Source organism: Rutilus rutilus (genome assembly GCF_951802725.1).
Source record: "Rutilus rutilus genome assembly, chromosome: 22".
Taxonomy (NCBI): domain Eukaryota; kingdom Metazoa; phylum Chordata; class Actinopteri; order Cypriniformes; family Leuciscidae; genus Rutilus; species Rutilus rutilus.
In genome coordinates, this window is record NC_140227.1 from 25692297 (window position 1) to 25704240 (window position 11944).

At 36.6% G+C, this 11944-nt stretch overlaps 1 protein-coding gene across 1 annotated transcript in view; it reads right to left on the reverse strand.

The window, feature by feature from the left end:
- Positions 1-8753, reverse strand: part of col6a1 (collagen, type VI, alpha 1) — a 37086-nt gene extending 28333 nt beyond the window's left edge. The window contains exons 1-13 of the mRNA XM_084394622.1: positions 8428-8753; positions 6992-7121; positions 5700-5900; positions 5451-5610; positions 4285-4398; positions 3663-3683; positions 3547-3567; positions 3416-3460; positions 3232-3285; positions 1672-1716; positions 1538-1564; positions 1367-1393; positions 1232-1276 (exon numbers count right to left, since the gene is read on the reverse strand). Coding sequence (XP_084250748.1) covers positions 1232-1276; positions 1367-1393; positions 1538-1564; positions 1672-1716; positions 3232-3285; positions 3416-3460; positions 3547-3567; positions 3663-3683; positions 4285-4398; positions 5451-5610; positions 5700-5900; positions 6992-7121; positions 8428-8515 — 978 coding nt within the window. The 5' untranslated portion in view covers positions 8516-8753. The remainder of the gene's footprint in view (positions 1-1231; positions 1277-1366; positions 1394-1537; positions 1565-1671; positions 1717-3231; positions 3286-3415; positions 3461-3546; positions 3568-3662; positions 3684-4284; positions 4399-5450; positions 5611-5699; positions 5901-6991; positions 7122-8427) is intronic.
- Between the last annotated feature and the right edge of the window lie 3191 nt (positions 8754-11944).

Consider the following 11944-nt stretch of genomic DNA (forward strand, 5'->3'; position numbering starts at 1 on the left):
TTATAAAAAAAATCCCTAAAAATCTCTGACATCCGTAGCTGCGTTTACATGGACCCTAATAGTCCGATAGTAATCAGACTAGTAGCAGCCGGAATAAAAATCAGAATGATTTGGTCAAATCCGATTTAAATTTTGGTAGCTTTATTTTACAGTCCTATTCCCCATGTACATACTATGTACTTATAATAATTACAATAACTGGGTAATAACTAGGTACTAACCCTGAACCTACCCCTAAATCTAACCCATGTTGTTACCTTATATTAACCAGTACTTTCTTAGGTAAGTACACGTAAGTGCACGTAGCGTAAAATAAAGTGCAACCGAAATTTAATTCGGATTGTAAGGAGTGGTTTAAACCTTTTATAATCTGTTCAATAGGGCATGTAAACAATTGATCGAATTGAAAACCAAAACTGGAACGTTGTGCAGCGAATGTACATGAACACGAATAACAAAAAAGATGTGAAAACTATGGTGGATGGGAATTTTCAGATTTAAATAACCTAATTTTCAGTTTTGTGCAGTGTGCGCATTTCATAAGATAAATTCTGATTTGAAGCTTGTGACATATGAACGTTTACATGCTATCACTTTATTTAGCGTTCACGTAAACAGTATGTTCGGATTCATCAATTGGAATGATTTAATTCCGACTGAAACAAAAGGTGTCCATGTAAACGTAGCTAGCGACATGAAAAATGCATGTCTTGTGAGCAATCGCCACTGACATCAGACCAGGCGAGTGAATGTACATGAACACGAAAAACAAAAAAGATGTGAAAACTATGGTGGATAGGAATTTTCAGATTTAAATAACCTAATTTTCAGTTTTGTCTTTTTTTTTTTTTTATGTAGTCATACACTCTAAAACATGAAAGTTTCCTTATTGCCATCGATGGTTCCATGAGGAACCTTTCCAAACCTTTCCAAAAGGTTCCTTATAGTGGAAAAGTTTCTTTAGAAAAAACTAAACTAGGAACTGTTACAAGAAAGGTTATTTGGGGCTCTTTGGCATCATAATGAAACTTTTGGAACCTTTACTTTTAAGAGTGTATAGACCATTTTAATCACACCTTTATGGTGTTTATTAGTCATTTTTAGAGCTTGACTGTTCTAAACTCAACAGAACAGAAATATTTCTCCATTTGTGTTCCACTGGTAAAGTATACAGAATTTCCCCTTTAAAATATTGATTTGTGTCACATAAGAAGAGGACATGAGCACTTACCTTACGTCCGTCGATGCCATCAAGACCACTGTAACCTTTGTCTCCCTAAAAGTAGGATTGGGATTCAATTCAGCATGACATACAACTTCTGATTGGCAAAACTACATAATTAAAGAGAATAATAGATAAGCTCACCTTGAAGCCTTTATGACCTCTATCTCCCTGCAGATAAAACAAGAGTGTATTAGAGACGCTTTGCAGTTCTAGAATGAATTATGAGATAAAAAATAATCAACTGCATACTGTTGGAATGTGCTTTTAATAAAAACGTCCATTGAATCAGCAAGGAAGCTCTGTCTCTTTTACCTTATCACCTCTTACTCCTTGGTCTCCCTGGAAGGAAAGGAAAATAGTATAGATTATCACTTCAGCAAGAGTGCACAAATCAACTGTAATATAAACAGAATGTAAATATTTGTGAGAGAGAGGGGAAGACAGACCTTCATTCCTTGGTAACCGACTGGCCCGGGATCACCAGGATTTCCCTAATAGGAGAAGTAGAGCAAAGATCAGAGAGAATGCCAAAAAGAGTTTTGCAGTGTGGTTGTGGTATAAATAACTAATAGAGAGACATTTGGACGTCCCCTCAACCCCTATTAAGATCCCCCCTACCTGACGTGAGAATAAACAAGGAAAACGGTGGGATAAAGTAATCAAGATCGTATCTTCAAGAAGCAATTCCTACAGGGCCTTTTAGAATCAACTGTGTGCTGTAATAATTATTGTTTTGTCTACACAATCAGCATTCACTGTAAAATAACAGAATAGCTGGCTCAGTCACCAAATGCTGTTTAATAGCTTAGCTGGATGTTTTCCAATGTGTGTGGTTGTTTTATGATACTTACGAGAGCCAAATATCTAAAAACATCCTTACAAACATAGAAAAATTGTGATCATGTGGCAGACAGGAAGTCCAACAGCAAATTCAGAGCAAAAAAGAATTGTATAGGTCATTGAAATTGTAACAGCTGCAGAAGATTAAAGACACTGGACCTCGGGGTCAGTCGAGGGAATTGCTTTGTTTGGATTCTCAACAAAGAGATCCGGGGACACATGGAACATTTATTAGATCAGAGCCATGTGAAAAGTATTAATCAGCACGTTAATTGGCACATACAATGGATTTTTTAAATGACAGCTGTATATTTTGACTTAAGGTGCGGTCACATTTACTGTTCTTCAGCGGATTTATGCGGGGGGAATCTAGTCATTTCAATAGTGTAATATCTGAATCCACTTTTCCTGAAACAATTGATCACCTATTCTTTTACTGTGAGGTTACTTCTAAATTTTGGTTTGATATACATAGCTGGTCGTCAGGAAAAATGGAGACAATTCCTCCTATATCCCAACAAGATGTGATCTTTTTAAAGTGTGATTTAAATTCACCCTTCTTTTATGTTGTAAAAGTATGGTAAATATCATATCCGTACTTGTAAGCCATCCTTTAATATATTTCTATGCGAGTTTGTTTCAAATGGTTCAAAAAACATAATAGAAAGTCTGAAACTCTATGTTTATCTCTGTCAAAATATGTACTATTTTAGTATTTTTTTCTTGTCATACTATCATGTCTATATCGGCTACCTGTTTGTCTTCATCCTTACTCCTTTTTCTTTCTTGTTTTTTTTTTTCTTTCTTAAACTCGAACTCTGTGTTACTCTCAATGGAAGTGTCTTACATTGTTGACTGTTCCCTGTCTCGTTATGTACATTCTGCAATTAAATATATATATATATATATCTGAAAGATTTCCCCCATGAAGATTTCACAAAGGATTCAAGTTGGTCACACAGATTCACCTTTTTTTTTTTATAGGCTATGTGTTATTTATGTTATATGTAACATGGTCTTGTAAAGCATGACATTTAGTTCTTTAGTATGTCTCTACATGACATGACAATAAAGCTCACTTGACTCGACTTGACTTGTGCCTACAAGCACCCACTATCACTTCTAAAAGGGCATTTATCTAGCAAAAGCAGATATCAGATGCTTACCGGAGAGCCAACATCTCCTTTCTCTCCCGGCATGCCTGGTCTTCCATTCTCTCCCTGCAGGAAAAGGAAAGGTTAGGCCACAGACCCCTGTGCATGCTGAGAGTCAATTAAACATGAATATACTGTATGTAGATGGATGGAGAGGCAACATAAAGACATAAAAATCAATTTTATTAATACTCACTCTTTGTCCTGGGTCTCCAGCGAGTCCCTCAGGGCCTCCAGGGGCCTGTGAAAATATTGCATGAAACAGTTAGAAACAGAAAATATCCATAACGACTTGTTTAAATGGGTTAGACAAGTAATATCACTTACGTTGCAGTCAAAGGAGCAGCACTGAAGGAAAGATTTATAAAACAAAATGAATTTAGTAACGTACAAAATAAAGGTATTCTATACAAATGTGCAAAAGCAAGGGGAAAGCAACATACCACATCCTTTGTTTCATTTGTCTAGAATGAAAAGAAAAGAAGGAAAGAGGACAACATTAGAAAAATCTACACACAATTGGCTCAAAGCTCAGATGTTACTTATGGCTGCCATTATTGATGGCGCACAGATAAAGGAAGTTCAGTGGGTTGGAATTCCCTCTGCTGAGCTCATGTGTTTAAAGAAATCTATATTAATAAACAAATAAATGCATTAAGCCTATAAAGTAGAATTGATTTTAGTAATATACACTAGAGTTGAAAGACTGTGGGTGGAAAAAAAAAAGTATCTAATGCTCATCAAGGCTGCATTTATTTGACCAAAAATACAGAAAAAAAATGTATATTGTGAAACAATATTAAGAAAAGAAAATGTTTAAATGACTGACCTCAAACTTTGAATGGTATAGTGTATATAGCTCAAGGCACACAATGTACACACAGATCTATGCCAATGCAATTTTTCTCAAAGAAATATTTGATCATGCAATTTCAAGCAGATTCTTAATTATTTTTCTTTTATGCAAAACCAATTCTATATGTGTTTTGGCCAGTCTGATTTATAAATCCACAGGAAAACCACATAAACATCCTCGTTGTGGTGCGTTTGTGTTACGACACTCACAATCATGTGAATGATGGAGTGTATAGAGCTCAGTTGTGTGGAGCGAGAGTTGTCTGCAGCGGTGAAGTTCTGTCTGTAGTTCGAATCTGTGGCAATGACAGACAGTCTGGTGTCCTGGGAAAAATAGAGTTGAAAGAAAAGAGAAACATTATGGCTTATCCAAATACATCTGCATGAGAACATTTTTTTTTTTCTCTTTCTCACAAACAGCATCACTTTATGTGGTCAGACTTTTGGCCATCGGTATAAACTACTCCACATTGCTGCTTATTATTGGTGCCCACTTATACTGGAAAAAGACATATGATTTCCTGCTAAGTGGCGAGCTTCATATTGTTTACTTGCTATTAATTGTTTCAAATAAAAATCTTGCATCAGTAGAATAGTTTGTCTGTATAATATCTGCTAACTTTTTCTTTTGGTCCCCAAACAGACATTCTACTGACATTGTTATGTCTACTAACCCTAACTTAACAGTCTAGGCTACTAATTCTTTAATAAGAGTTAGCTGACTTACCCCTGGTTTCACAGACAGGGCTTAAGACTAGTCCTAGACTAAAATGTAAGTCTGAGCTGTTTCCACTGAAATAAACTTGCACTGACTGATCTTAAAAATATATCAGTGCCTTTTTAGTTTTAAGATGCACATCGGTAATGTTTTTTTCTAAGCATGTTTATAAAAATTACTTAAATGTCCTAATTGATCTATGGTCTAATCCTGGCTTAGTCTAAGCCCTGTCTGTGAAACCGGGCCATGGAGTTGCAAAGTTAGTAGAATGTCTAAAGTGGACTATCAAAATAAAGTATAACCAAAATCTTAAATATTTTTCAAACATTAAATGGCATGCACCTTGTAAACTGTGGCAAAAATGGTAGTCTAAGCACTTATTGTAGGAACTATTAATTAAATGCAACCTTTTTTATATGTAATAAAAAAGAATTGTGTTCAAGTGAAGTGCACATTCATTCCTTGAAATTTTAAATCCAGCCAATCAGATTGAAGCTTGCCATTTTGAAAGAGCACTTGGCAGTTTGGAGGATACTTTTTCAAGTAAAGTCATACAGTATCTACTTAAAAAGTCTTTGTTTGCATCAATTATATATATGTCAGAAAACATAATGCATTGCACTTCAGATTGAAGTAGCATTTATTTTATGTACAGTACCTCCTGGTCAGGTGAGATGGCCACAGCGAACACTTTGATGGCGTGTTGTCGTGCTTCATTGGCAGCATCCTGGATCCCACCACATGGCTCCTTGTAGCCGGTCACAGGGTGACCATCCGTGACCACCACAATGTACTTATTCTCATGATAGTGGGAGCCCCTGCAAGCAGATGTATGCATGTATGTATGTTTGTATGTATGTATTTTAGAATGCATATGCAGTTTCAAATAATGGCAAAATGAACATACGCTCGAAGCAGCTCAGCGATACCATCCTTGATGGCACAGTCGGTGTACGTTCCTTTGCCTATGTATTTGATTTTGTCTATGGCAGCTTTCAGTTCAGCGCGTTTTGTGTTCAGGTCAACTAATTCCATCACCAGCTCGGTGTCGTCACTGTAGTGCAGCGCTCCTGAGTTCCACGTCACATAACGATCACAAGGCTGCCGCCTGTCAACAACATAATCAAATGACATTTGTAGCAAAGCATTAAAGTAAAAATATATATAAACTTATTGTTAAAGGTGCACGCAATTTAAAGAATTCAGTTATCGTGTAAATGCACTTACAAAAAAGTACATGATATTATTTTGCCAGGTCATGTGATCCCACTCATGTATAAAATAAATCAGATTTTTCTAGGCCTGGTTTACTCTGTGTGCCTTTAAAGGAGACCTATTATGCCCTTTTTGAGTCTTAATTTTGTTTTTGTGGTCTACTAGAATAGGTTTTAATGCTTGAATGCTTAAAAAACACATTTTTCACACATTTTAAATGTTTTCAGCACCTCTCTTCCCAGTCTGTCAGTAATGCTCTGTTTAGTTCCTAGGTGTGTTCGACTTGAAGCGGCGCTGCACAGACCGATCGGTGTATGACATCAAAGTATCATGAGAGCGATTCGAAAACATACGGAGACGTCTGCTCTCCAATCGCTCTCGTGGTACTTTTATGTCGTACACCGATCAGTCTGCGCAGCACTGCTTCAAGTCGAACACATCTAATGTCTCTATGAAGCCCCTCCTTCCGAAAAGAGCAATGTGCTCTGATTGGTTCGGCTGGACCAGTGTGTTGTGATTGGTTAACCGCTTAGAGCATGTTTCTGAAATGTCACGCCCCTTACGATAACACACTTCTAACTCAACTCAACCAGGCCTTGCCCCCTTTAGTTTGAGAATGCCTTGGGCAGGGATTATTTTAATGAGGAATATTGTGACGTGTATGTTCCTGGATGACAACTCAAGACTACAATCCTGGCGTTTCAGGGAGTTCAGAAACAATGTGCACTGATATAGAGAATAACTCCCTTTGAAATGAAATTTGTGCTTTGTAACTTTGCAGACCTTTTTCATGCTCAAACAGCAACATAACAAACTAAATAAAACTTAAAAATGTTTAAAAAAAAACTAAAAAAAACAAACATAATAGGACCACTTTAAGCGAATATAGATATGACAAAGAAATCATATGATAAAATATTATATATGATAAAATATATGATAAAAGATAGATATAATACAAATTTATAAAATATCATAGCATACAGGGTTTTCAGCTCATCGATGAAGTTCTTAGTGAAGGTCTTGATCTGGTTGATGTAGAACTCTGGAGGTTTGGCTCTGAGGGCCACACTTTCAGATGTGTCCAACACAAAGAACAAATCCACAGGACACTCTGCAGGAAGACAGAAGTAGAATCACAAAATAATCTGTGGTTTAAAAATCAATGTGTTACTTATGTGCTTTACAGGTCTAGTCAATCAAATTTACAGTCATGACTTCAGGAAAAGTATCAAATGCTTAAATGTGAGTTTGCATGTAAATGTTGATGTTAACAGTAGCAATGCATTCTCGTGTTCACTATGCTGAAGTGTGAGGTAAAATAAAGTACATAAAATATTTTGTTATAGGGCGAGAATGGGTGTAACATTCAATGTTTACTCACTTTTATCTCCACTTCCTAATCGTGATAATTACATGTATAGTTAGTTTAAAAAAAAGAAAAAAATGATGAGCTCCCCCTATTGGTGGGTGATAAACTTGACGCTCCATCGTCAATTTTGGACATGTGAGACATTTGCATCACCTGACCTAAACCATGCAGTCATGTGACATTACAGGTGATTTGAATATGATAGTATCTGAGATTACACTATACAGGTATGTACAGATCTATCCAGATGTATGGTGTGTGTAACTGCAACAATGCCTAATCAAATCTTCAAACTTTAAAATCAATCTCCTTGGGACAGTCCAACCAGATTAACTTTCTTCAGATAAACATTAAAATAACTATTTCATCTTATATTTACCAAATTAAGCACAGTTAATATGAATAATCCACAAATGTGGCCTAAACCAAGGCCTTCCATGCATAGAAGCACATGGTTTCTTCAAAAACAAGTTGCATCTCAACAAATCATCAATTCCATAACATCTGCTGAATCATAACTCACTATCCCGATTTCAGTCACATTGAAGCATATTTTTTGATGCATTAAAGCATAATTATCTGCTGCATATACTGTAAAACCAGTAGCATCCCAACTCAAACATCCTCATGCATCTCTGGATAGATGGATACGTAATTTTGCAAGGGATCAAATAATGTCATTCATTCTGTAAGTTGCTACTATTGTATATCGTAACTCAATGACTCACTATCTTATTATACTACAACTCAATATACTACCATCCCAGTCAATACTATTGCCTATAGGCTACACAATACTATTTAGCCTAATACCTCTACACAAACTATTATAACTTTTCTATGTTTATTATAACAAAAGAGCAAACGTTACATAAGTTAAGAATCAATATAGGTAGTATGTTGTATGTCCAGCGTTTATTTGCAGCTGTGTTTAATAACCGACTTTTACGCACACGGGATAGTAATGTCGAACATGCTAAACATATTTATCCATTGCAAATAAGTAATGATCAATATAACTAGGACGGAAAAAAATATTTATAATTACCTTTGGAGGAGGATATTGTGACATCCTGAGCGAAGATCCCTGCCCAAAGTGCGCACAGAGCGGTCAATATATATCCGTTAAGCGCCATAGATCCTGATTTAACCGCACGTTAACCGTGCAAACTGACGTTTGAGGAACACACAGAACAGAAGGAGTGATATGATTTCAGATGAAATATGAAAACAGGTTCGGGTGAGATGAAGTAGCGGACAGTGGCACGGTGGCGCGTCCGCTCAGAGCGCACAGCAGAATGAAACGCCTTTACAACAGGAGAGAGGAGGAGGAGGAGTTCGGTCCACTTATGTCTACTTCAGTGCTTCATCTATGCTGCTACACAGCGATGTTAGGCCCTGAAACACTTTAACATACGTATATTGATAATCAACATTGACCTTAACATGCTTAATGCGCCCAATAAACTATGACTTTTAAAGATGCTTTGCTGCATATGACTAAATGCATGGCATTTTAACACGTGCGCTTCTTGGTTATCTACGCATTATTAGGCCCACTGTAATGCAGTCCAATAGTCAGAAATATCATGAAACAAATTTATGTCTTAATATTTTAAAGTATATAAAAAAAAGTATATTAATAATTAGATAATAACATAAAATCTTAATAAAAACTACCAAAGTATCACTTTTTTCTTAGTGCACTTAAAAAATATATTGTTATATTGCAAAAAAAATAATACATTGAATTGTAACCTTCTTTAGTTAGTGAAAGAATGCTTCAGAATCTTTGTCATATTATTTATTCAGTGATAGGGTGCTAATACCAATCACTGGTTAATTATTCCAATTATATATACACTGGTTAATCACATTAATTATTCCAGCATTAATAATTGTAGACATTTTTGCACAAAGTTTAGTTACCTTGGAAACATTTTTGTGAGTAAATGTGCATGTCACATGATGGAGCATTGTGGTTTGGTTGGGCCGAAGCAGAAAGATGCTCTGTGTTGAGTTGAACTGAGGGAACAACATGCAGCAGGGAGAGAATGAGACACTCTGATGAGGTTATGCAGCAAAGAGTCCTGTTGTCAGGAGGGGTGTGATGTGATCCGTGTGTGTGTGTGTGTGAGAGAGAGAGAGAGAGAGAGAGAGAGAGAGAGAGAGAGAGAGAGAGAGAGAGAGAGAGAGAGAGAGAGAGAGAGAGAGAGAGAGAGAGAGAGAGAGAGAGAGAGAGAGAGAATAAACAAGACATCTGACATTGTCTTTTCTATGAGGGGGAGGGTAATGTCTTTTCACATCTGCATCTCGTCTACCAACTGAGAGGCGAGAGAGAGAAAGAAAGAAAGAAAGAAAGAAAGAAAGAATGAAGAGGAACATATGAAAAGCAAAAAAGAATGCCACTCCCTCATGCATCTCTCTGTCTTTGAAAGAGAAACAGCGCCACCCATGTGCGGATTTCTGTGTAACATGCACGAGTCCAGGTGTTGCTCACTGTTGGCTCACTTAGATCTTAATTAGGACAGTCATCAATTTATCCCAGAACCAATCGCAGTGATGAGTTTTCATACTTCTGTATGACTGAATAATTCAGTGCAATTCATTCCTTCTACAAAATATGTGCCAATTGTGTGTCTCACATAAATAAGCCATATACTGTTCAAAAGTTTGAGGTCAGTAAAACATTTTTTTTTCCAAAGACATTAAATTAATCAAAGGGATAGTAAAGACTTTTATAATGTTACAAAAGATTTCTATTTCAAATAAATGCTTTTCTTTTGAACTTTCCTCACTGTATCCACAAAATGTTAAGCAGCGCAACTGTTTTGAGAAATGTTTCTTGAGCAGCAAATCAGCATATTAGAATGATTTCTGAAGGCTCATGTGACACTAAAGACTGATGTAATGCTGAAAATTCAGCTTTGCCATCACAGGAATAAACTACATTTTAAAGTTATTTTAAATTGCAATAATATTTCACAATATTAGTTTTTACTGTATAAATTATTATTTATTTTTTTAAAGCAGCCTTGATGACAATAAGAGACTTTTTTCCAAAAGATAAAATCTTCAGACTCCAAATTTTGAATGATATTTTACGTAACTTTTGTACAGTAAACAGTGATAAGTGGATTGAAGGACTCTCCTATAAAGTCTTCTGGCATTTGAGGGCTAAAATTTAATAAGCAAGGCTGGTTACACATGTGTTACTTAAACAATTAGCCGTTAAAAAAACATATTGGTTGACCACTAATCTGAATCATGGGTGGGATGAGATATAGTCTATAGTGGTTGCAGGCATAATGCAGTCAAACACAATCTGACCCATAACATGAAGCTGCTGTAAATCAGCACACCAAATGATGCCATTAATAGAGATAAATTATGGCATATATACCCTTGTGGTCATGCATTTTCCTGAAACAATGACAGGATCACAGTGGAACAGTATTTCACTCGGGACTGTGAATATGGAGTTAATGAACAATGCGTTTGAGTCTGGGTTAATGTCTCTCATTAGCCCAACAGTAAATTCAACATGACACTCAAACATCTTGAGTGAAGAGCGACATCATTATTCATTCGCGTACACAAGAACAGACTCGCATACATCCATGAGAGGATGAGAAAACATCGAATTGCTTTTGAGAAAGTCCAAGCGAGAGCAGCTACAAAACGTTTTGAATGGGAAAGTGTGACGGTAAAGTCAGCAGAGTGAAGACACTACATTCATTGTACATCCAGCTGTGTTGCGTAAATTAGAGGAGGGGGAAAAGCAGTATGGTTCACTAATATAGGAATATTTTTTCCTCTTTCGGTCTGTAATGAACACGGCATGACCTGGAACATCACAGAGATCAGGGTGGTCCCTGGATAAACCTAGTCATGGTTCTTTAGAAAAAAAAAAAACGAAATACTGCAATACTGTGGCGGTACCATGGTAATAAATGATGTTTACATGGTACTCTAAGGTACTATGTGGTAATATCATGATACATGATGCTTCAGAGAGATGTGAATTGGGATGTTTATGCTTTGGATCCGAATAGTTGCCTGGTGGCAACTGAAGGGAAATGGGTGTGTTTTTCCCCCTGAAGAAAGGATTCATTTCTGCTTGAAAATTCTATTACAAGAGACCAATGTTTGGCCACAGCTCAGCAAGCTTTTTCCACTGATCTCATTCGCTTTTCTTTTTTTCTTCCATGAAAGAAAGAAAAAAATCATTTTGCACCCTAAGACTGTGAGGGAAAAGGGGGGAAAGCATCTGGTAATAATCAGGATTTAATAGTGGAGGCTTACTGTAAATCTGCGAAGAATCTGACAGCTGCGCTGGTTCGTTCGGCCTGGCCAGCAGGACGGGGACTTAATCGAGGTGAATGGCATCAGGAATCTTCTCTATTATGTGCGAGAGAGAAGGATACTGTGAAAATGCTGAGCAAAAATCAGCACTAAAAATATATGGGAGATTTAAGAGCATTTGCTGAAGCAGAACAGACAGGTCAAAGTTCAAAGTAAGAGGCAGACTGACAGGTCAAAGTTCATGGCCCCTAAAGTAAATG